The sequence below is a fragment of the Limulus polyphemus genome, unplaced genomic scaffold, assembly GCF_000517525.1.
Source record: "Limulus polyphemus unplaced genomic scaffold, Limulus_polyphemus-2.1.2 Scaffold2741, whole genome shotgun sequence".
NCBI classification, from domain to species: domain Eukaryota; kingdom Metazoa; phylum Arthropoda; class Merostomata; order Xiphosura; family Limulidae; genus Limulus; species Limulus polyphemus.
This window is the reverse complement of record NW_013668351.1, coordinates 127,740-155,354: the sequence shown is the minus strand read 5'-3', so window position 1 is coordinate 155,354 and position 27,615 is coordinate 127,740. Positions and strand designations below refer to the sequence as shown.

Below are 27,615 nucleotides of genomic sequence, written 5' to 3'. Positions count from 1 at the left end.
CCTAACCTGTTTTTCTTATAGAGTTTTAACTTCTATTATTCTCCTATTCAGTGTGGAATTCTAGCTAATTTTGTGAGGGAGGTGAGTAGTTATAATTTTCCTATACTGAAAATGTATTTCTGATAGATATTAACTCCACTCTCACTTCCTATCTTTCCTCCCCAATTTCCTCCAGTGCTTAAGTCTTTTGCCAAATTTCGAAGTGATAGTTCGGTAGAAGAGTATAGAGGGAGTCACATGCATCACATGAGCATGTTATGCTCCTAATGATGGAGAAGTGACGCCTGATGATTTGCATGAGAGACATGTTAGAATCTTTCAATTCCAATAAAGGGGGGGGGGCAGAAGGCTTGTGGCATGCATAAAGAGAAAGTTCACATATAGAGGACAGCACTGAATGAGAATAGCTAATTTTATGAGAGGAGGTATGTACCTATCGTAAATACATTTTCAGTATAGGAAAATTATGATTTTCCACTACCTAAGATTGTAGTCCTTAGCAGAAATACAATTAAGCTGTTGAGGTTGGTTTATTAGTCAAAATAATATTGAGAAATTTCTACTATGTATATTTTATAATACTTTTGTACATTTGAAAAAAGTTAAAAATGTGTGTGTATATGTGCATATATGGTGTTCAAGATAATTCAGTGTATTTAACTTTAAAATTTTAAGATGCATACCTTTTTGATAAGTATATTGAACAGATTCTGTTTCTTTCTTTTAAATAGCTTTGATTCTTCAGATTATAAAGACACAGAAAAAAAAATGATTATTTTTACAAACTGGGCATTTGTACAAGAGCAGTCAAAAGCATTCCTAACTCAGGAGTGGTGCAATTCAATAGCAGCAATCCAAATGGCAATTGGACAATTGGAAGGCTCAATGCAACAAAAATCATGGGTGGAAGTGAGTAAAGTTATGTGTATTTAGTTGAATAGTTTTGTAGTTATAATCAAAGAAAGTTTTTAATATTTAATAACAAATATAAACAAAGTAAAGCTGGATTTGTCAAACTTTGTTTGTGCATATATAGTTTTAGAAGAATCATGAGTTGAACATGGGCATCATTCAGTTATGCAGTTTGTAATGTTCTATATGTATTACTTGTGAATTTAGGACTAAAATATCTTTCAATTATTTTTAAATTAGCAAAACATGAATTCTGACATTTGCAGTAAATCAATTAAAATAGATTTTAAAAACTCCTTTACAGTAAATGATAAATCATATATAAAATTATAATTCAGAAAGTGCATCATTTACAGAAAAAACTCTTTGGAGCTTTGTAGAAATGAAATTTTGAATATTTCTGTCAATTTTCTCTATCAGTTACTTTATACAAATGTCGTAAAAGACCAATATCACTATCAAAATATAAAAGTTAAAATTATTGAAACACATTTAGAATTAACATATTGTATTTACTTAAAAATTTGTGACTCAAAGAAATGTAGTGTCAAAAAAAATTTATTTGGCAAAAGTGATGGTGAAAAAGTATGAAAAGCCAAAGGAAACCCTTTTGATCTTCAACTTTTGTACAGGAAAATGTATAATATGTACTATAGATGTATTACAAATACATTTAACAGCACTTCATTGTTTTCCCTCTACAAATACTACTACTGTTGATGAAAATATATATTGCTTCCTGATAGTGATTACAAATCAGAAAATACTAACTATAACAGTGACTTGTGAGAGTACCAACTAAGTACAGGTTAATATAAGCTCATACACTTAGTTCTTGGGATTAAGTTTACAAAATGTGAATGCAATGGTATAAGGCAATCAATACCATGATTGTGAACAGAACATACACAACTACATTTAAGAATAATGCATGTGGAATACTTTAGATGCATCTTGACTATACAAAAGGACGATGAATTTAACAGCATATACCACTTGTTGAAGTTAAAGGAGAATAGCATTATCATGGGTATAAAATTCATTATAATTTTGTACACAACAATATTCTAATGTGATCTGAAGTAAGCCAACAATTTAGTATTTTGAATCAGCCAAATGAAAGTTACACACATTTTTATCATTATTACATGTTTGTCATTGTACATTGGGTGAAAAACTATTATGTATTTGTAGTAACATTTCCTTGAAAAATTTGGATACGTAGGATTTGTTTTTCTCACTAAGCATTATTACATTGCACTGTAGCATAGAATACTGTTATCAGAACTTGTAATATCTTTCATGTATTGTATCAAATCAAAAGTTTGTTTTCTTAAGTTTCATATATGTTCTTTTAGCGAATATGTTTTTTTCCCTTGCAGCATATTTACCTCTCATAAGGCCTATGTTTCTTTTTTTGTAATACACAGTTGGCCTAATAAGCTTTCATTTAAAATGGAGTAGAGGATTAGTAATTGTAGTTGATTTGTATGTACTATACCAAATCCTCTTTTTAATAGCATTTAATTGTTCTTTATGGAATTATCATTTGTTAAAATACACCATATACATCGGTTATACATTTTCAATACAAACTACTGAAATTCAAATTAATTGATAAATAATTTTCAAGTTAACTAAACTAAATAGCATAAAGAGTATAAGGTGTTAATTTTTCTGTTTCACAGTAATATGTAGCATTGATAAACTTCTAAACTTTTTCAAGTTGCAGTAAAAGAAAAATTCATTTTAAAATTGTATAATTATATACACTTATAATGCATTAATATTTGTAAGATAAAATGAACTCCAATTTTTAGAGACTTTCCATAAACTATGTGTTATTTTTATGTATTGCACTATCTGCACAATACCATGTGCATTAAAAGTTTTTGTAAAACGATCATGTTTAAACTTCTCCACAGAGTAGATTTATAATTACACACATTTGCAAAAAAAGTATTTGGCTATTTGTAAGAATTTTAGAATGACCAAGAGAACACTCAATCCATGTGTCTGGTACTTGAATTTTGATCCTAAAGTGCTATCTTCAGGGACAAATTCTAATAATGCATTTTTAAAAGTCCTGTACCTGAGAATGACACAAATGTATCATAGTAGCTGTGATTATGTAGCTTTATATGAAAATCCACCACTTATAAACACACACACCATACTGATGAAAAAGCAGTATTATACAAATAGTCTTCATTGTGTCAACAGAGAATCATTCTAAATCAGTTTTAAACAAGATTTAGGGCAAAGTTAATAAAAGGAATTTCTAAAAACAAACAAACATTGGAGTAACACAGATTTTTGTTTACTTTTTTAGAAGTAATTTCATACAACTGCTATGATTTAAAGATTGACATATATCAAAAGGAAGCTATAAATTTTGGAATATGTTAATTATAATAGATTCAATACACTACTATGAATAAATAATAATATCAACTTCTGTTGGATTACATCATTTACTTGTATTAGAACTCATCTTTATTGAGTTCATTGCCAATGGAAAGATCAATATCACTCTTACCTTCCCAGCTTTTTTTGAGATTTGCTCAAGTCTTGTGTTTGCACATGTCTAAGTACTTTATTCCATTGTTCATGCAATGGCAGTCTGATAACAGACAGGATTTTGTAATTTGCAGGCCAGACGTTCCATCACTGCTTCAGATGTGGAGGACCATCCTTTGAGTCTATAGTGGTTAATCTTCATCATTTTCAGGTTTAAGCTTACACCCAAAGCCAGTAGGACTTGGAATGTAAGGCCTGTAGGTCCAAGCACCTCTTCCATATGCATGTTTGGTAGTTGGCTTTCTTTGCATGTTTAAACAGTCAGCATATGGGAGTAACTGATGTGACTCAGTCTCACTCTTCCTGCTGCAGAATAGCTGGTACCAAATGTCATGCATCTTGATGCCCTTAAACTTTGATCCATACAACTCACAGGTGAAAGTGTTCAGTTTGGAAAACAGAACTGGAGAAGGATTCCATTCCTGAAAGATGTATTTATTTCTTCATTTTCAGCATTTTCATAATACTAATATTTCCATGCCCAGCAAAGACACTGAAGACTACTGATGTCAGTGAATCTTTTACAAGTACTGGTTCCACATTTCACAAAGAAAAGTTCATTAATTACATCATTGAAAGCAATGCATAGCAGAAACACATCCTTGTCCTCAGAAATAATGACTGTTGATCTGGTTCCAGATTTTACAGTATAAGAAGTATGGAGTAGAAACCTTTATCTGTTTCAATTTAGTGAAACTAAATCAGGCACCTGATGCCCGTTGTTATCTTATAGCTTTTTCATCATGTGTTATAAAGAGAACATTGTCATTTGTGATCAGTTGTTGAGTATCTGGCTATCTCCATTCATTGACCAAGAAGTGGATCAGTGCTGTGGTGTTGTCAGTACTTTACAAAACTTTCTCCACTTTGTCACTTCTTAAACTTTAGGCAATTTCTGTAAGGGCTGATAACAGAACTGAAGAGGAAACCCTTTTAAAGGATTTTTTAGTCCTTATTATTTTATGGATCAATTTCATGTCATCAGTAATTGTTGCTGAGGAATGCCCACAGCAACAGATGTTTTTTTCTGCAAATTTTCATGTTAGAATTTCTTTGTTGTTTTTTCTCGGTTGACCTTCACGTGTTGACAGAGGCACATGAAGATGGCAAAGAACGTTTGTCATGTGTAGCTTTTTTCTGGTCTGGACTTTCAGGATCATTTGGCCAGAGTTTCCTGTCTGCCTTCAGATTAAGATCCTTGCTCTTTGCTTTCATTTTCTGCACATTAAGCTATTTCTCTGAAAAAGGAAGCTCATTACTAAGTAATTGTATCAATTGAAAGATACGTTGCCAAAAATAATGAGCTGAAAATTCCGAAAGTAAAAAAAAAGGAAAATTTGAAATACACCAAAACTTTATGATAATATTCCAAATAAAATATCATCATTATTTAATGGTGAAAATATAATTATTAAATCAGCATTGAAGAAATGGACACTAATACTGATGAACCTAAAAATCTATATATAGTATATACATTATAAATGCTGAAAACAAAGTATTGTGCAATAATAAGCAGTGGACATTAAAAGGGCTGGGGATTATTCACAAAAAAAGGACACTTTCAAACATTGTAAGGTAAGACTTCGAAGGGGGAGTAGATTGTGGAAACTCATTATTTTTATTCATTTAGTCCTATAAACACTTTTAAGATCTAAAACTAAGTAGTGAATTATTCTGTATTAACACTTAATAGTATATCACCTGTTTTTTTTTTTTACTGTTAAGACTTTCATGTCCTTGTGTGTTATTCATTTTAAAAAAGCTGACTTTTTTTTATATATATAAAAACTAATAGCAAGTAAGGTGTGGAATTAGGTATATACCTTTTAGTAGTTATGTATAATTTTTATTGAGAAAAAGGACACCTTTTAGGCATAAGAGAAGGAAGGCAGGATCTTGAGCCCATCTAGCCATGTCACTAATATTGTGAATGTTTAAAATGCAAATTATTATGTAGTTAATATTGTTAACCTGTACCTAAAATCATATATGATTATGTATAATTATTAATGTATTTATTTATTATAAATGATATTTATTATACAGCAGACTCTCCCTGAGCGACCATCTCCCCAAGGAGACCACTCCCCCACTGCAGGCAAAATATTCAGTCCCGACAATTTGTCAATCTTTACCATTATAAAATATTTCCACAAGCTGACCACTCCCCCACTGCAGGCACAATATTCAGTCCCGACAATTTGTCTATCTTTACCATTATAAAATATTTCCACAAGCCGACCACTCCCCCATTGCAGGCAAAATATTCAGTTCCGACAATTTGTCTATCTTTACCATTATAAAATATTTCCACAAGCTGACCACTCCCCCACTGCAGGCAAAATATTCAGTCCCGACAATTTGGTCATTGTTGATTGTAATTGTTGTTCAATATTTGACAACACTCAGTGTGTGTTACTTTTAAATTACTCTGGTGTTTCTAATTAAATTTTATTGTTTTGTTGCCTTTTGGACCATGATTTTTAAAATTCCCACCATAAAAAGTTTCAAAATATGTGGTAACATGAAGCAAATGTTACACTAATCAAGTTACATATAGCTCATGCTATTCGCGAGCTGTTAGTCCTAGTGAGCATACCTCATAGAAACATTTTATTATTACTATCATTATTATTATGTATATTACCTAATTTAATCTTATCTAGCCTAAACTTTTCTAATTTTTACATTTTTAGTCACTTTTATAATAATAAATAAAGAAAAGTTAAAAAAACAAGAAATATAGCACTTACTTGTGTAACATTTCTTTTTGTTGTCGACTGTCCTTCTATGTTAGCCCTAATAGTAATACCTTCACCAATGCTACTAGTCCACAAAATAATTTTTTTTAAGTAAATAATTCTACGGAAGAACACAGGATAATAACATGTTCACAGCTGAGAAAGTTGGGTATCTGGTAAAATTTTTCTGGCACTCTAATCATGTGACTTGAGCAGTTGGAAATTCAGCTTAGCTCCCCCACTATGTTCTCATGGGTAAAAATGTTTTTCTCATCAGCTAAATTGTCAATTATCTGTAACATCACATGGCATGAATCTAGGCTTTCCATTGGTTGTAAATTTGATAGGAGATAGCCATAAAATAAGCCACTTGAAAGGTCAATGTTTTCACGTTTAGATAACATTACCTTGACAGATACACTGCGTATAAATACTGCATCAGTCAATGAGTAAAACATTAGTTTATTCTGTTTTGATCGCACATGAAATTTATTGTCAAACACACTTATAAATCTCCATGACAGAAATTCTATTCCAAAATAATGCTAAAGGCAAAGCCATCTTATCATGTTGAGATATCATTGGCAGATAAAGTCAAAGTTATTCAAGCACATAATGCCAGCAATAAAAGCCAGCGCTAGTTAACTGAAGAGTTCAATGTCGGCAAAACACTAATCCAGTAAATTTTAAAACATAATGCTGAATATATGATAGTGTTTGGTATTATGGTCTTGGTATCAAAAAGTTTGTGCTATAAAAATTCCAGTTTCCAGACCTATATTCCAAGAAAAGGCACTTACAATAGCCACTACTCTGGGTCTTTCCGACTTCAAAGTATCATTTGGATGGCTCACTAAATTCAAAACCAGACATAACATTTTACAATCAGTAGTGAGCGTATGACAGTTGATGAAAGGAATGCCAAATTGTCTGCTACTATAGACAGATATGCACCTAGAGACATCTACAGTATGGATGAAATTGGGGTCAGCTATTGTGATTTACTAAACAACATTGTGTGTAAAAGGTGAACAGTGTGCTGGAGGGAAGCGATCAAAAGATAGACTAGGTGTTGCATTATGTTGCAATAGTGTTGATGAATTTGAACACACTGTTGTGATTGGTAAGAGCACAAAACCCAGGTGCTTCAAAAACTTAAACATAAAGAGTAACTTATCTGTGGCTTGGTATACTAACAAGAAGGTGTGAATGACCAACACTGTCTTCCAAGACTGGGTTACAGGCTTCAATAAGTGCATGAAAGCAGAGTGTCACAATGTTGTCTTACTGTTAGACAATGCCATATTTCACAGTCAGGTGAATCTTAGCAATGTCAAAATTGTGTTATTGCCTCCCAATGCAACATCAGTGATACAACCTCTTGACCAGGGTATCATTCATGCATTCAAAGCCCACTACAAAAAGCACCTAGTCAGCTCTGTGTTATCAAACATGGATAAAGGCATGTCACTCACAAACTTGGTGAAAAGTGCTAGATGCAACCTTGAAGATGACGACAGCAACCAGTCTACAGACGCAGAATAATGCACAATCCAGTCAATGTTGCAAATGCTGAAGTGCATTTCAGACATGAAGAAGTTTGCACTAAAAACCCAACACTCATGAAAATCATGAACAATTTAAATAATGTAGAAGATGTTGTTCAAAATGAAATCATTAATGCTATATCAAAAAAATCAACAACTTTTTTGTGTAATAAAATATATATGCACTCATGTTCTATGACTAAAATGTGTAAAATACTTTATGAAAATAAAGGCAATAAAATAGAAAATTTTTAAGAAATGAATAATTATTAATAGTTTGGATGTACAATATGCAAATAAATATCACACATAACATTGCAATTCGTTATTTAAATATTTTACAGTTAATTGATGAACTGGTCAATTCTTAGTAAGTCCACTTCCCTATTAAAACCACTTTTTGTTCAGACCCAAAGGTGGTTGTAATAGGGAGAGTCTACTGTAGTTAGTTCAACTTCCTAAAGCAAACATGATCCACACCTGAGTAAATTTTGTGGATAATAATGTGTGCTGTAAAAGTTTTAATAATTTTTGTTGTTGTTGTTCAGCAGCTTTCAAAATTAGGGATGATAGCAGACAACCCTAGTAGCTGAAAAATTTGAGTTATTAAAAATTAGTAACTTGAAATCATAATGGCAATACTTTGATTACTTGAATAGTTGGAGGAATAAAGAATAATGATTAGATACTCAACTTTCAATTAGTTTTTTCATGAGAATGAATGATACTAATTAAAATTATAGTAACTACTGATAAAAGTTTTGAGAATGTTTTACTTATTCAAAAGTACCTTGACAGTTCTGATAGCTAGGCAAGATTGTGAAAACTATTTCAAAATTGAGATGTGTGAAGTTATGCACTTGGGTTGGGATTTGTAGTTTATGCCGAGTGTCTAGTTGTGTGGAAGAGTAAGTTATTGGTTTTACTATTAATTGAAAAACAGTATTTATTATATTTTTGACATATGCTAGATTTTTTCAAAGACAGTGTCTGTAAACTTACTAGACTTATTAGTAAAGCTAATGGGTGAGACCTTTCCCCTAAAATAGCACATCCATGGATCTCTTTTTTTTTTTTTTCTAATTTAGTGTCCTACATTGAAGATAAGATACTCTTGCCAAAACTTACTTGAATGTAATCAAAGTATTAAGAACAAAATCAAATACTACTATTAAATTTTTACTTCTAAATGAATTCTAACTTTCCACAGTTATGCAGCTAGTAGCAATCTTACAAGAACACTAGTTTTGGTAACTCTACATATACATAACATACACAGAAAATAGCACTTTATGTACTGCTGTAATAATCATGTATTACAGCCAGCTCAACAACAATTTTATGCACTGTTCTTAAAGACAAATTTGACTTGCAAAATATAGGACAAATCATTGACCCTGTTGTGTCATATGAAATTTCTTTCTGAACTTTCACAAACTATGTAACCCCATTTTTGGTAATTTTTTTTTTCAATATATCAAATGATTCATTCATACTGATGAAAGTCTTTTTTTTTTTTGCATATCTTACTGTATTTTATGGTAATTAATAACTTTAATTTTGACATATAGATATGTGAATTAAAGTTCAATAAATTCTTGTTTATGTATTTACAATATTTTATTCAGAAAACTAAGATCCTTCATTAACTTTGGTTTAAAACATAAGTTTAGTATCCATCATATGTGTTGTATTTGAAGCTAGCTTTTGTAGGAACTATAGGTGATGTTGAAAATATGAAAAACAACTGTTAAAAAAGTCGTATAATCATTTTTTTGGAATATTTTAAAGTTTTGAATTTGGATTTATCATATGTTTCGATTATGATACAAATAAAATTTTACTTAAAGATTTAATAACTATGCTACATAATTATATTACTACCATCTTAAAACATTGTATCCAGATGCAAAGTTCTTTAGAATTTAAGTGTGTTTTCAAAAATATTATGTATTTTATTGATATAAAACGAATATATTTTTCTTTTAGCTGACTGGATTCTTCTTTCATACAGTAATGGTGACCCTTACTCTCAGCATTGTAAGCAGACTAATCGCACAACCAATATCATGATTGTTTGTGATCCTGTTAATTTGAAGGTTAGTCATCAAGAAAATAATTTCTATGAACATTTTACCTGAAGGCAAATGTCAACAACATTCAATATTATAACTATGTGTAATCTTTGTACCAGAAGCTAAGTGTCAATAGTGATTGATAGTATATTTCTTTTAACCTTCTTGTTACAGGTAGGTCACAGTACACATCATGACCTTTAAGAGTTACATTCAAAATTTAATTAAATTACTTTTATATCATTTTATGTAAATAAACTTGGCATAAAAAACATAGTTAATGAATGAAATTTTAATATTATATAAGAATTAAGTTTTAATTTTATAAGGAAATACTTAAAAATTCTCAATCTCCCCTATTATGAGAATTTTGAAATTAGTTCTCTAGGTTTTCCCTATTTTCAAGTTTATTTACCACACATCTGGGAAGTACAGAATTTAATGTAAATTACTTATCATAATATAAATATTACTCAGGCAAAGCATAATTTTTATAGCCTTCAGTCTCATTTATTTAATGAGCCATAAACTATAAAAGTAGACCCACTTGCCATGCCCACTTGTCACATCCTCTCTTTCACAAATTGCCAGTAGTTCTTTCTGACATTTTATATTGTATTATTTATAATCAATAGAAAGTCAAAGTTTTAATCTATCAAATGATGTATCATATTACATTGTTTTCTATACATAGTATTATCTGTTTTACCTCCAGTTTGAAAATTTCTCTTGTGGTATTCACATCAACAAGCTTAACTAAATCTTTAAAGGCTCTTATTGCATGGTTAGGAAGCCAGATAAATTATGATAGTTATAGGACATCATTTGCTTTGTGCGTGCTGTAATTCTGTAACCTTAGGTGCATTATTTAATTATATAAAAATTATTTAGTGTAATAGTACCAATAATATGAAAAAAAAAAGTAGGCTTAACTTTCATCAGCAGTCATCATAAAAAAATGAAGACGCAGGTAAGTACTTTATGTTCTGTAAATAGTTTTTGAAACAACTATTGATGGAATAGTAGATTTACTTGGGTATAACTGATCACATACAGTAACATTCAAAGTACAAATACATTCAGCTTACATATACATCCAATAAAAACCCTATAGGAGTTTTTATTCATTTCTATCAAGACTTCTTGAACCTACGTGTTTTCTAACATCATGAATATACATCCAATCATACTTAAGATAATACTAGCTCCATTTGTGCTCTTAATGCTTTAGTTATCCTTGTTTTAATTTTTTGATTCTTAATACTTCAAAGCTTGTTTGGGTTTTTGTCTACATGCAACACTTTCATGTTTTTAAAAATTTATTTTGTGTATTTTTCAATCACGTGCTCATGTACATTTGATTCTTTTTGTTGTTAATGTTCTTTACATCTAACCTGTTTCTTTTACATATCAATTTTTGCAGTCTATTCATTCCATTTATAAATTGTGTCATTACCTTATTCTTCCTTATTGTATAATATCAGTAGAAAACATTTAATATTAATTCCTGGGTTAATTGCTATTTTAGTTTTGACACTTTACTTGTGTTTTTTTTACTTCATTTGCACTATAAACTAATTTATTTACCTCTAATAACACCTATAAATAATATTGATCTATAGATATATTGAATATTTCATTCTTCTTAGGTATTATGATCAGTTCAGTTGTTCTTATTTTATCCATTTTTCTTCATTTATTGTTTGCTTGATTATTTCATCAGTTATTTGGAGTGTGCTGATTTGATGTTTTGAACATATTTTTCCACATTTCATTGGTGCACAATCTCAACCTTTTAATTTTAAATTGTATTTTTATCATTAAGTTCCATAATGTGCCTTGTGTATTCTTTTTGAATTTTCAGACTGAGGGTTTTCTTTCCTATGTTTACATTTAGGAAGTTTATGCTTTTATATTGTATATTAATGTGTTGAAAAAATCATATCACTTATCCATTAAAGCCACATAGGATACCACCAACATAAGTGATAGAAATATAGCTAGCTTTATTAACAGCCTTTGTCTTTATGTTGATGTGAAACAGTGTTGATAATACTGAAGAGAGCTGGACTTTTAGTGGAAGTTGCTAATTGATTATATGGTGGACTCATTCATCTAATTTATTATTCTTGTAAGATGGATTTAAAAAAATCCCTTATTCTCACATGACACGGCTAAAAAAATGGCAAAAACGTGGCACAAATTTGTTTTTAAAATACTTCTGAATATTTACTATTTTGTAAATTGGTAATGTTAAGAAAACCATGCAGCTGTCATTCTGTTTGTTTTCAAAATATACAGTAATCCCCTATTAGTCTGTGCAAACAAAATGAATTGATAATCAAATAATGAAAACATGTTTTACTATAACTGATACAATAATAATATTTTTATTTAAAACATATAACTGCAATTAGAAATCAATAAGTAGCCAGTTAGTCAATTTATTTATTTACATTCTTTGAATACCATGAAAATAAAAATAATATTTAGTAAATAGGGATTTGAGTCATCAAGATGTTTTGCTATCACTTATTATAGTCAGTAAACCTAACTAGTTTACTTGGTGTCTTCTCATGTAAGAACATTTCTGTAACTTTTAAACAGTTATAATTTAACACATAAAACTATCAGTCAGATTAGAAACTTCCCACTAAATCATAACTACTGCTCAAACTACTATATTTACCTTACTATGATGTAAAAATTCTGATTTTTACTCTATCAATCACATTTTACATTTCTCTATAGTTGTTTTCCAAGCTGTGTTTCATTAATAAAAGATTAAGCCATTGATAAATATTATAAAAGGATAACAATCAAAGCATGTACAAGAATAAGAGAAATGCTTGGAAACCAAGAAATGGGTAATATACTCTGAAATGTTTCAGTTGGAACTTTAGGCAGAGTAGATATAGTAAGTTTGAGAACTTTAATGGGCTGTAACTACTTATAAATGAAAATGTGATAAAAGTTTGGATTTTATTGTCTTTATTTTAGGTCACCATAGGTACATGTTTAGCATCTTATAAAATAAGTGCAGCATTGTAGTAAAGCTCCAAGCTGTGTAGGTTGAGTGAGTGCATTACTTGGCAGGTATTGTCAGTAGGACTGTAATGGCATCATATTGTTTGCAGAGTTTGTTAAAGATGGTCATCCACAGGTAGCTGATGTATAAGCCATTTTCTCTGTTGAATTCAGGCTGGTATAGTTTCTTGGACTTTTCTTCCATTGGTGAGTTTGACTAAAATATGTTTTAATTCCAATTTATGATGTGCCTATTATGTAGTTATATTCAGTCAAGGTCATTTTATCCAGATGTGTTAGAGTAGTTGCATCTTTATTTTTTTAGTCTTTGTTCTATGGTCCACTCAGTTTCTCCATTGTAAATGTTGCCACACAAACATGGTAATTTGTAGGTGAGTTCTTTTTTATTTAGTATTGTTGGTTGGCTGTTTCACTGTAGTAAGGATGTCTCAAAGACATTTTCCTAAAATAAACTTTAACATTCAATTTTCAGCTAATGTTTGTTAGATTTTCACTTAACATGAAATGTAGGGTAGTGAAACAGTGGTCGTGAAGGTTGAGGAATCTCATTCTTGATGGTAGATATAAAACTGGAAGGGTATCTATTGTTTTTGAAAACTTTCTCTTGAAGGTTAGTTATTTTTCAACACAGTCTTTGTCTCAGGTCTATCTGGATCTGTAAAACATGTTTGATATTTGTATTTTTTTCTAATTGCGTGGAAAATTGTATGCTGGGGTTTATATAATATAAGTAATTTAGGAAACCTTCAGGAGATGATCATCTGTGAGACCAAGTAATAAATATGTCATCAACATTGTGCTTCCAAATTTTAGGTCTCAAGTTACTTGTCTGTTGAGCTCTGATGTCAAAATCTTCTATGAAAATATCACTGAGAACAGGTGACAGAAGTGATCTCAAAGGAAGGCCATTGGTTTACTTATAAAATTTGTTTTGTAATTGAAAGTAGGTTGAGTTAGTGCAACTGGTTAGAAGTTTTAATTGTCTACAATGAAACTTGTACAAAGATGCATGGATCCATCTGCTGTTAATCTGTTGTGAATCATGGAAAGGACAAAGTTAATGGGAATGTTGGGGAAAATATTAGTGACATCAAAGTTGATAAAAATACCTGAGGGTTAAATGGAGAAGGTTTGTACAAATGTTTCTACATTCTTGATTCTGTCTGGTGAATTAGCAGTTAAGGGATTAAGTTTTGCAAAGAATTTGTCTGTGTTATGGGAATGTGAGTCTATGACACTGGCAATGGGCCTAAGAGGAATGTCAGATTTATGTATCTTGGGTAAACCATATAACTGAGGTGGGTTGCTTCCATTGTTTAGTAGAATTTGATATTCTTCAGGTTCCAGTGTCATGATTATTTTGTTAATTGCTCTTTCAGTTAGCTCACTCCCTTGTAGGTTCCCTGTTTGTATAATGGATTGCAATTTTCTTATAAAGCCATCTTGTTAAGCAAAACTGTAGTCTTCTGGTAGAAAACAAATAGTTGGGTCTATCTGAAGATAAAGAATGATTGGTCAGGTTTGGGATAGATGGTATCGGTTGCCCTAAATTTTAATGAGTGAGGACTGAGTTCATTACCATTTGATGCTGGAAAATGCTGTATGGGGATTATGATGGCAATGGTTGGAATCAAGTTAGGTGTTGGAAAGAAATTGAGATCAAGGGGAAAAAAACTTGTTTTTCTGTGGTATTTAGGATTCTGTAACTTACTTTTTTGCCACTTTTGGTACATTGATATTTCTTTTGTTACATAAAATAAGCTTGTTTAGTTTGTCAATATGCTTTGTCATAGCTTTTTCTAAAATGTAGTTGAAACTCTAGTTAGTTGTACTGAGAATTTGATTAAAATCTTCTTGGTTCAAGAAATGGATAATATTCTTTTAAGGGGTAATAGGTTCTTAGCATAAATTAATTTATTGTTTGAGATGGGGAGAAAAATCTTAAAAAATAAACAGGTTTATTGTTTATGGACAAAATCTCAAAGCTGTGCAGAAATTAAGGTTTTAACTTTTTTTTTCAATTTTATTTCAGAATTGTACTAAATAAATGTTAGTCAATGACATAAAATTTACTTAAGTATTTGTTTTGGCAAAAATATGTGATAAATCATGAAAATCCTGTGTTCAGGTACAGTAATTTAGAAATAAGTTACTTTGATGATCCTAAAATATTGTACATGAAAATGTATCATACAGCCAAGGTAGTATAAAATCTATAACAAGCTGAAATTTATGATAGCATTCCATTGGTTTCTCCATACAAATTTCCAAAAGACTGCTGTACTAAAAATACTAAATATTTGTGTATGAAAATTTATGTAATACTTTGTGACATCTTTTTTTCTAAAGTTAATAACTTTCATTACCTTAAAAAATTCATGAATAAAAGACTAAAAAGACTACTGGTTTTAGCCATAGACCTACATCAGATATCACTTAATTAAGTACTTATTTTAAACATTTTTCAAACATATAAGAATAATGTTAATTGTAAAACCTTTCTGGCAATTATTATTATTACTAGTGTATAGCCCATAAAAAATGAATGGGCATGTACTACCACTCCCACCCCCTCCTGTTGCATCTACATCTAGCAGTATCAAATGTTCTATAACCCATTAGGGCATTAAGGTTATGCTACCAGACTATCACATACACCGTGCCATTGTATGAGTTTCACAAATAGCAGGAAGAAGTGTAACTATATTATTTAGAATTTATTGTCAAAAAGTTGATTTATTTTCAAATTAAGTTTACGCTCACAGTTCGGTGTGTACCCAAATCATTCAGGTGAGGGGGCGGGTATTGTACTTTTGGGGAAAAAATGAGACATTGAAAATATATTGCCCCCATTATGGCTGCCTCACCCCTGTAGTTCTGTAATAGTTGGTTTAACTGTAATACTTCTGAGAAGAACTCTTAATTCTCCTGTTCATGTAACTTATTGACCTACATAAGATAGCAAATACAGTTCGGAGGAAATCCATTTGGGTTAATCCCCCTCCCTCCTCAAAATTAATGAGCAATCAGAACTGGAAAAGCTGCTATTTGCCACATTTCCATTTCTTTAAATCATACCAACACTCACTACACTTATAAGGTTTCACAGCAACTCTTCCCCCCTTTCACGGCACCAAAATCATAATGGGCAGATGCTAATCGAACTATTCTATCTGGATTAATGCAATTTGGCTTTTATGACTCCTCCTATTTTGAGAAATAAAGTGTGACATGATGTGACACACACACACTGGCTTTTATATAGATTAGATAATTTTTTTTCATGTTTTTAGTATTACATCAGTATTGGTGTATTCTTGAATGTGTTTTGAAAAATGATTTTCTTTCCAACAATGACTGATGTATTAAATTAACACACTTCATATAGGCCTATGGCTGAAACAAAGTTGTGTTTTGAGAAATATTTTATTTGTGAATTTTTTAGTAGCCCAAGAGTTGGCGGTGGGTAGTGTTGACTGGATTCTTTCTCTCTAGTCTGTCACTTCTGAATTAGAGACAGCTAATGCAGACAGCCCTTGATTGGCTTTGTGCAAAATTCAACAAACAAACTTAGCAGTGGTATGAAGTGAGAGGCATGTTGCCAAATATATTGAGCTAAGTGCTACTATATTCATTACTGGTATACAGATAAAGCATATTTCAAATTATGTTAACCAACTGGATAGTATTTTGTACATATCATTACTTTGAAAAACTGTTATTCAAAAAAATGATACCGGTATAGTTTTCATCAATACCCTGAAACAAACATGCTGTAAAAAACAGCTTCAAATTTTGCATCTTGGAAAAACAAAATTGTGAAATTGATACAAAAATACTAAAGCATATTAGCATAATAAAAATGCATCTATCTTTTAATATAGATTTATTATGATCACTATGATGTGAACTTTTTTGTGTTATAAAATTCCAGGTTAGTTCTCATATTTATAGTTTGTGAACAGGATCGTTATGAAACTTTCTCATGAAAATAACACTGATCAAAAAACATATAAACATCCAGTTATGTTATCTAGACATTTTTTGAAAGAAAAAACATAGAATTTTTAAGGTTGAGGCCTTTTTTGGGGGGTCCTGAAGCTGTTTTTTATACAGTTTAACATTTTGTACAACATTTATTATTGTTATAGATACTGTACCTTAGAACATTAACAAGGAGTCAAACTTTTTCTTGTAAAATATCATAAGGGAAACACTTTTGTTATTAGATTTTTTGTCTATCTGGTACTGCCCAAGTCCAGCAGGTGCCAGATAATAAAGCTTTTCTGTACACAACTCAGTAAAAGATAAACATGTTTATATAAAGAAATGCAAAGTTTCCTGCTTAAATGTTTTTAAAGCACAATTAAATCCCTTAACTAGTTATATGATCTAGGTGCAGTGATGAGAGCTGATAAGCTTCATAAAGCTCATAACTGCTCATGCAAGTTTGTTAATATACTGCGAGTCCAATTTATTGTCTATTACACACAACGAAAGCTTGTTATGTAATACATTTTATAGAAAATATCACATAGATTATGTTTCATGCAAACCTTCTTATGTATTTGTAACTCAATTGAGTTTGAAAGTAAATTATTGTTAGACAACAGATGATGGTATTGATGAAACAAATCATTAATTTTTACTGATCTACAGTTATATATATATATATATAGATAGGCTTAAAAGACAAATCATAAATAGATTTAAAAAAAAAAGAAAGAAAAAAATTAATTCTCTGGTAGCAAATATCTGAAAGACACCAGATGAGCAGGCTTTTTTAATTCATCCAGTTAGTACATTTATTTGTTTACTAAAATCATTCACAAAACATAATTCACATTGACTGGCCATTAAATAAGGATAACTATTTCTCGTCTTAACCTGTATTCATTCTAACAATAATGTTGTCATTGCTTTTTAATGAAGGAATATAAAAATACTTTTACCTGTAATTTACAAAACTGAGTAACTGTATCTAGAAACTGATGAATTTTACATGACTTTTTTGTTCAAGTGCCTCACTACTAACTACAGTTCTTCCTGTATGTAGGGTAAATTTCAGATACTTGAAGAACGGAAAAAGAAAGAAACAGGTTACTGTTATTATCTATTTGAGCTAAGCAGCAGCATTGCATGTACCATAACTCCAGTGAAAAAAGGACTGAGTAGTGGCTCTATATTCTGTATCATGTAAGTTTGTCAAAGTCATATTTTGGAAATCGTAGACTACATTAATGTGCCATTAATATTTGGATCTAAAATCAGGTTTGACATATTATTTTTTTATCTTATTTAATTGAAATACATCATATTTCAGGATCCCACTTGGTGGCAGGTGTTGCCTGGTCGTGTATGCATGATATTATATTAGCACTAAATATGTATACTTCTATAATACTCACTGTTGAGATGGGGTGTTTGTGTAAGACCACTGTTCACTTGTCATATATATATATTTATCACTGTTTTATATATAAAGGGCCATCACTCAGGGACTTCACGAGTAAATTAGATAGGGATTTATGCCCATCCCTACTGACATGTTACTCCTCCAATCTGGGGCCTTTCCGCTTTTCAAAATTGGGAATTACAGACACCCATTGCACTGTCTCCAGTGTGTCATTCCTCCAGACTCTCCAACAAGTATTGCTCCCCCTTCTCTTCTAGTTGAATGTGGGAGTTCTTGCCATCTGTGGTTTCCAGCTGCTGGAGTGGTGGACCAAGGAAGTTTCCTCATGAGTGGGTTTTGTATAACAAACAAAATCAAACTATATATCATGCGTACCCACTCGGTAAGAAGAGAGCTATTGTTGTTATACTCATTGCTATACCAAAAATGATTATACAGTAACAATAATCAAAATCCAAGGCACTTACATGGGATGTTTTTTGCCCAGATAGACTGCACTTGTTGATCAAAAATATTTTATGCAAGGTGCATCCACTGGATTTTTTCTGCCCGGGCAGACTGCACTTGGCCTAATCCTATATATCCAAGGCACTTTCACTGGATGTTTTTTGGTCCGGACGGACCACACTTGGCGTAATCCGATGTATCTCAGGGTGTCTTCCCTGGATGATTTTGCCCAGGCAGACCACACTTGGCCAAATTAATGAATATTATGTATCCAAGGTGCTTCCCCTGGATGTTTTTTGCTTGGACAGCCTGCACTTGTTTTCTCACAGGCTTATGCAAGGCACTTCCACTGGATGATTTTCCCTGGATAAACTGCACTTGGCATAATCCGATGTATCCCATGGTGTGTCTCCTGGATGATTTTGGCCCAGGCTGACTGCACTTGGCGTATTCATATACAGTTCAAGGTCCTTCAGCCCTAGCCATGTATAGTTATTTCTTTTTCTCTGGCACCATACTATGGGTCACTGTTACTATGTTTGGTACTTCAACCTGCTACGTATGTGGATGAAGTATGACTTGTATGTTGACAAAGGGCTGGTTATGAACATACCTTTTTCCTTTTTCTTAATCTTACATATCCAAGGCACTTCCACTGGATGTTTTGCCCAGATGGACTGCACTTGACATACTCTGATGCAACTCAAGGCACTACCTTTGGCACATACTTATATGGGCCCGTTGTCACTTCTACATTAGGTTTTCCATGTTTGTCAACATGGTGTTCTTTGTCCCTTTCCTGAAAGCATTGGTGCCTGCCTTTTCAGTTTCACCCTCTTTTTGTTCCTGCATTTATTATTGTGTGAAGAGCTTACCTGTTTCAGAAGTAATGCAATACCCCACAGGTGTGCTTTCTTTTCATATTTTTGCACACCTGTTCTTTCATTATGGTTGCTTTCCACTTGATTGGATATTGATGCACTTTAACTGGCACCTCCATCTGTGTAATGTGAGATTCTAGCTTTGGGTGAATGGAAGTAAGACCATTTTGGAAGTTAACATTTTCTTATACTGACAGTGTATTTTTAAAAGGTTTTTAAGACTTGTATCTGCCAATTCTTGAAATTGGAGATTGTTCTAGAATAGTAGAGGGAGCTGGCTGAACTAATATAGATGGTGCAGTATGATTGGTGGAGGGTAATCACATGAACTGAAATGTCACAAAACTGATGGGGTATAAAAGACTGGTGTGCTGTTAGTGAAACCTTTTAGCAATGCTTAGAGGGCAGTCCAGGATCGAAATAGCTTTGGGTGATGGGAGGTAAGTTCCTATGGCAAATACACTTTCAATATAAGAAAATATTAGCGTTTAGCATATTTCTTTAGTAATTCTTCATTTGTGTTTATTATAGTTTTCAGTGATCAATTTTTTTGTGTCAGGATACACTTTTTGGTACATGTGTTTTTTTTATATATCAACATTATTTGGAGGGACGAAGAATGCATGTCCTACTACAACACAAAAATCTCCTCAGTACTGCAATTAATTCCCTAATTACAGCTGGGGTGCTTTGTATATTTCAAGTATGAAATAATTTACTTCACACAGTTTATTTGATTTTTTGTTCTTTACACAATGTTGTAACAAGCAAAATCACAAAATTCTTCACTACAATGAGATATATATATATATATATATTTGAATATTAATGAACAATATTAAAACAAGTTGATAACTTCAGGGTGAAGTTAATTGTAAACAATTCTTGGTTTTGTTCTAGCTTCTTTACTCTTATTGGAATATACTTTTCTGTGGGCTTCTTGTACAAGCGACTGGTTATTGGGGCAAAAGGAATAGAGCAAGTACCAAATTACTCTTTCTGGAAAGATTTTGGAAATCTTCAAGCTGTAAGTTTTTTTATGTTTATTATTTTACATAATGTATTTTTTATTACTTTGTACATAGATTAACCGAATATGAAACTAAACAAAAATGGCTGTAAAACTATATTTGATAGATAAATAACACGAAACACTTTATTTGTAGAATTTATACACTCAGGTGCAGACTTTCACTTCACTATCAATATATTATGCTTTTAAAAATCAGTGAAAATTGTTTAGTATTGAATATCTTGATTAGAAATGTGTGTTTAAAATGACTAGTTGTTAAAAAAACATTTTCTTATATTATCAGTGTTCTTGATTTAATTATAATTGTATTGAAGCAGCTTTCTGGTTTATTAACTTTTATAATTTATTGATAGTTTAGTCCATACTTGAATATTTAAAATACAATTGCTTGAAAGCAAAGGCCAATAGATACCTAATACTGTGGTACATGATTTCCATGGGTCAGGGGAACCAGGAAAAGTCATTGAATTTCATGTGATTCAGTGATGCTTCTAGGACACAGATGATGAAAAGTAAACAATAATTAGCACCAAACAACCACAATGGTGCACATCAGTATGTGTATTGTATGCATAAATATTGTTCCATCTACATCGATCATTTTGCTTACCATTAATAGTCATAGAGTACAAAGACAGTTACTGTAGATTACATAAACAGTAGCTAGGTTCCTGCCTAAACAGAGTATAAGAGCTCTGGAAAAGGCTTAATCTCATCTTCCTAAAATTTGGCCATGGAGGTTCATTTTGCTACAGAGTAAAGAAATGCTTAAAAATTACTATTTAGACATAGGCTGTTTCTATTAAATAAGTTATTTTGGTTTTACCCATTTTGCTCCCCAGTGGTTCATCAGTAAGTCTGAAGGCTTATAAGTCTCAAAACTGGGTTTCAGTACTTGTGATGGGTACAGCACAAATAGCCCATTGTATAACTTTATGTTTAACAACAAAACAAACAAATCTTACACATTTTAGTGTATTAATAAAACAGTCCCCATGTCAGTAGTAATAGAAGGAACTCGTTATACCCTGGGTATTTTACGTCATTGACATATTTGTGTCGGAAGAATTAGAAAAAATGCAAAATGAACAGTTTCATTATTTTGGTACAACCTGGCAGTTCAAAATTAGAACAAATCTACACAGTTTGATGAGTTTTATTTTATAGGTGTACTTGTACTTATTTAATTAATTATCAAATGTAACTATAATAATTATGTAGTGACAATTAGGGAAAATCTGTAATGGTTTCTGAGAATATGACACTATTTGTTATCTACGAATCTTTGTAAAAACATTGAACACATATTGAATAACAAAATATATCTTGTTAACCTAATAATCTATACTTTAATGCATTGCAATATCTGAGTAATATTATAAGAAAATTTACTATTTGCAGTGCTACCAACACTTGCTCATTAAGCATGATACTCACACTGTTCTCATCCTCACACGTGTTCATTGAATAAAAAAAAATGGAAGCATACAACCCCCACTAGAAGGCGACTGCCTTTTGTGCTTGCATTTAAAATTTTACTTTTCAAAAGTCTCACTTAAACAGATTCCAAAAAGTTGACAGCCATGTGTTAGTTAAGCAGCAAGCAAGATTTTGGGGACAAGAAAGAATAAAGACTGAAGCTAAAGATGATCATGTTTGGGTATTATTTTGAAATTATGAGCTTTCAGACCATGGTATGCTCTTGAGATCAAGATATTGATTGTTAAGGAGATTGTGTAGTGTTTTTTTGTTGTGTCTAAGTCAAAGAGCCATAACAGAATATATTGTGAGTAAAAGCATTATTCAACAGCAGTTTTTATTTGAAGTGATAAGTAACATTATATAAGAACAGAATATAAAAAACTTGATACTTGAGTGATGTAATACTGTTATGAAATGTCACTGGCAATATACTTTTGGATATTATTCCCTTTGCACTCGTGCATAATGTTAAAATAATAAATAAATAGCACATAATGTTATAATTGATACACAAATAAAAGCATTTTAAAATTCAGGACAATCTATTCTAATACAATCAGGACTGTACATGTTTTAATGTTTAACACATCATCATCATCATCTGGTTTGTATATTTGTTTGAAATTAAGCAGAAAGCTACACAATATGCTATCTATACTCTGTCCACCACGAGTATCGAAACCAGGTTTCTAGTGTTGTAAGTCTGCAGACATACTGCAGTGCCACTGGGGGCTCATCATCAGGAGTGAACTTGCAAGACAAAAGTGTCGTATTTATTCTTTCTCAGCTAAGTCATGTTACCTGTGTGTAAGTTTACTTTTCTGCATAAATCTCAGAGGAGGTTCTACCATATGTTTACATAGATATTTGCTGTACCTTCATCTATATTTAATAATTCTTGATTGTTTTTAAGCTTTATTATTTCTAAATATTCATGGATATTATTTGCTCTAATACCCTTAGGTTGAGCCAGTATTACTGCTTTTCCCCATAATATCTTATGTTGTGTTTTTTGTACATGTTCTTTTATAGCCAAATTTTCAGTCCTTTCATTTTTTACACATCCCTTATGTTCTGCTGAAAAATATTTTAAATTACATTTTAAAATGTTCAATATATATACGCTTGCACATTAGATTTTATAAATTCCAGCTTTTTCTGTTAACTTTATATTATCTATAGCATTACCTAAAATTTGTTTTACCTTAATCATTGGTTTAAATATAAAATAAAATATTTGTTGTTTTTTAATTTTATCATAACTCAGTTTTAAGGTAATACCTTGATCCATTATTACCACATTAGTGAATTTCTTAATTGCTCTATCTACAATAGTTGGGTTAATTCCTCTTTCAACTGCTGTATATTTCATTAGTAACAACTCATTTTTTAAATCCTCTTGTTTTGTACATATCTTCAAAATTCTATGAACATAAGTGTAAGATATAAACATGATTCCTGATGTGGTAGCATAAGAACAGAAAAAGGTTTCTGATAAACAGATGTTTCTAAATTACCTTGTTCATTCCTTTTTTACCAACACATTAAAAAGACAAACTATTATTTTTCTCAATTTCATAGGTAAATTGTATATAAGGTTCTGTTTTATTCAAATAGCATGCAAACTTTGTTAATGCCTTATTGTCATAACTTCACACCAAGAATGTGTTACCTACATACCTTATCCAAATATCAGGTTTACGTTTTGCACTGTTTATGGCATTTCTTTTAACTTGTAGGGAATTTCAACCCCATAGGGAAGAAACAAAGTATAGATATAAAAATGGTAAAATTATTAAGATATTATAATTTCTAAAGCAGATAAGGGAAGAGAAATTGTAAAACTTGCAAATATGACTATGTTAAAGGTGTGGGAGACTTATTAAATGAGAGTGCCTATGAAGTATCAATAATTTGAGAATGGTGTGATCAATCATGATGAAACTTTGCAAGATGACATTTAAGCAAACTGTGACTATTAACATATAGCCTTTCATGTCTTTATTAAATAAGACATATAGTTCACTGATACCTTACAAGCATAGATGAAATGGACTAGGAAAAGTCAGAGAATTTTATTTTCTCCAAGGTGTGGGAGCCATATAATTAGAAATCAGATTATATTATAGTACGTATATGCACATTTTTATTTGATTTTTTTTTCCCTTATCTCTTAACTTGAATCTAGTAATCTGAAGAAAAAAGAAAGAATGAAAATCACTCAACCAGACAATTCTTGATGAAAGTCAGAATTACTGATCTTTATGTAACATAAAGTTACTAGACCAGGTTGGTTTTTAAAAAGGCATGAAATATTGTACCAGGTATATTTTTAAAAAAGATGAGAATTTCTGAGCTAATACTAATATGATAAGGATGTGAATTATTGTGCTTGTTAATTGTTGGCAGTTTCCTATTAAAATTTCTTGCTAAACATTTACAGGACGGATGTGATTTTATTTGTCGATGTGGACCAAGACATGAAGAACATGCTTACAGAGGTATTGATGATCAGTTACCCAAAGAAGAAGATGATCGTGATGATCAACTTTTAGCTATGTGAACAGTGGAGTTGACATTGGCATCTTATCATTAATGCTACCTTGGAAAGTTTCAACGGCATTTATGTTACAAAATATTAAACATTTGTTTTAAGACAGTATTACTAATAGAATTTCTGAAGCCGTTATTTTTTACTTCAAATACGTTAAAACACTGTATCAGATTTTTAAAACTAGGTGGGGCTGCACATATGTTATTTCAACCCATTACATCCTGTTCTTACTAAATTAAATGATACAGTGTCTATTATTATCTGGAAGAAGTTTTGTTTCATTATGTGAAAAATAAGAACTTAAAAATATATGTAATGATTATATAACTTCAATTGTTTTCAAAGAAATTTCAACTGGTTTTCAGTAATGAATAAAATAAATCCTTGGTGTTATGGCCTTTTTATAGGTAATGAAATTCAATAATTTAAATTTTCTTCAAATATCCTAAACTAAATAAAACCACTTTGCTGGTTTGTAGCATTTAAGGCATTTTAAACTTCTAGTCCCTTATCTTTGTGATAATATGTTTGTATAAGTGTTTGTGGTAATTATATAAATTGTAGTTTGGAAAGGTATATCTATGAATAGTATCCTGCAAACATTCATGGAGTTTTTTAAATTAAAATATGATTCATTGCATAAGTTTTCTTTTGCACTTTTTGTCTTAAAACATTTTTCTTTGTCATTACTAGTATGATGTGGTGTGTGTCTTCTGATGTTAAATGATATCTGAATAAATTCACATTAACATACATCAAATAATGTACTTACCACACTTCTTTCAATAAATATGATTAAAGGCTAGTTTTGTCTCAACAAAAACTTAAATATTGGCCTATAACATTTGAAATTAACTCATTCAACAAGTTTACTTAAGTCATTCCTTATAATAATAACTTCTAATCAGAGTTAGACATGTACTCAGAGTGAAACTCAAAATCAACCTGACCATCAGTATAGCTAATTAAATATACTTTTCTTTCATTTCTAATATGAAACTAAGAATACATTGTTTCATCTGTTGGAACCCTCGTTGTTAAGTTATTTTTGGCTATTATACTGTATTTTTAAAAATGCATCACTTGGAAGTAACTACCAAAAATGCAGATAGTGAAACTAGAACTCAACAACAACAAACGTGTAGCTATAGTATAATGAAATGTTAAAAACATTTAAGTAGCTTACATTTCAGCCAAATAACCTTCACCAAGACTTAATGAAGGTTATTTAACCATAATATTGGCTACTTGATTTCCTTTACTGGGAATTTAACCTTTTTCTTGTAAGGCTAAATTTAGTTATATTGTGAACTATAAAAGAATAGGCAGTCTGTTGTTAGACCCTTTGATGCTGTCATACCAAATAGATTGTTTCTATATGAAAAAATTAATTTTTCTCAAAGATCTTAAAATTATTTCCACTGATAAGTAGAAGAAAGTATAAAAAAAAATGCAAATTGCTTGCTTATGATAACCTGCAGAGTAACTTTTACTGTAGATATAGCCTCCAATATAGTACATTATCTCTTCTCACAGAAATAGCTATTCTCTTTCCTCTATATGGAAAATTTTTTTTGCATGCCACAAATCTTGAAGCTCCCACTCATCAGGAATTGACTGATTCCAATACATCTCACGTGAAAATCATCATGTAACAACCCTCTTGACATCTTGATGCATGTGACTCCCTCTATTCAATTCTACTGCACTATCACTTCTCATTTGGCAGTACTCATATTTTAACGTTTAGTTTGTGCTCTCTTCCAATGTTTAATTAATTTTTTTCTTAATTTCGGTTTACCTGTAGTTATACTTCCAGGTTAATCAATACTAAGGTTAACTACTTTGTTTTCTTCAACACATAACATGTATTACATGTGTTTATTTTATTACCATTAATTTCATTTAATTTCTAATCTATAATTTACCCTTAATTTTGTTTGTGTGGACCCTGGTAGCAGGGGGGCCACCCTACCTTTTCAAAATGTTTGTTCATCTATGTTACTCTAGTTCAGGTCTTTCTGATTGATCTTTCCTGGCTGGCACAGACCTGGTTTTTTCGGCTGTTTCAACTCGATTTGTTTTCTTTGATCTGGATTGATTTTATTAAACTAAATTTTCATGGCTCATTTGGTATATTCCTATCAATGTTTTGTTTCTTACCATCCTCCACATTTCTTCTCGGTCAGATCCAGATGACCTTCTCTGTCCAATACATGTTGTGGGTTGCTACATTGTTTTTACAGCTTCTTTCCATGGAATCCATTCCCATGGTTGCTTTCTCTTACTCCACTTCTTTGTCTGTGATTTTGTTCCCTGATCCATAGGGTTTGGATTATGATTTGATTGGCCTTTTATTCTTTGTATCCTTTTTCACATCGTCAATTCCTTGTTTCTTCACTCCAATCATGCATCTTCCCTTTTCCCTGCATATTAACCCTGTCAACCATTGGAGGTGCTTTGTCTATCGAGCACTCATACGTTCATCCACCTGTTGCCATTCTTCACACTTTCAAGACTGTGACTGGGTAAGTTACCTTTTAGTATATATACATCTTTTTTTCAGGGGCATGTCCTTCTTTTTCTCTTTGTGGATCCCACTCTGTAGAGAGTGGTGCCTGTCCAGGTATACTTAAAACTAGTAAAAGCCACACTGTAAAGCCATGATGACTTAAAAATTATAATTATATGACCACTAAATACACATTGCTGAGATGGGGTGCTTATAAGATCACTGTCTCAGGTGTTGTTATTCCTCTGGACTCTCCACCGTGCTTTCTCCCTCTTTTGCTTATAGTAGAGTTTGAGAATCCTTACCACTTTCAGTTCCAAGCCGTAGAGGTGGTGGACTTCTAAATGTGTTAATGAAATACAAATAATATATATATATATACTC

At 31.3% G+C, this 27,615-nt stretch overlaps 1 protein-coding gene across 2 annotated transcripts; it reads left to right on the top strand.

Moving 5' to 3' along the window:
* The first annotated feature begins 731 nt into the window (after positions 1-731).
* LOC106467794 (cation-dependent mannose-6-phosphate receptor-like) lies at positions 732-25,362 on the top strand. 2 transcript variants are annotated; one of them, XM_022395991.1, is made up of 6 exons: positions 732-909; positions 5,542-5,593; positions 9,773-9,882; positions 17,963-18,102; positions 20,551-20,677; positions 24,609-25,362. In XM_022395991.1, the coding sequence occupies exons 1-6, from the start codon at positions 769-771 to the stop codon at positions 24,726-24,728; spliced, it is 690 nt and encodes a 229-aa protein (XP_022251699.1). In that variant the 5' UTR covers positions 732-768; the 3' UTR covers positions 24,729-25,362. The 2 variants fall into 2 exon arrangements, with proteins under 2 accessions (XP_022251699.1, XP_013783625.1); XM_013928171.2 differs by lacking the exon at positions 5,542-5,593 and having other exon boundaries at positions 770-909.
* Positions 25,363-27,615: the final 2,253 nt, after the last annotated feature.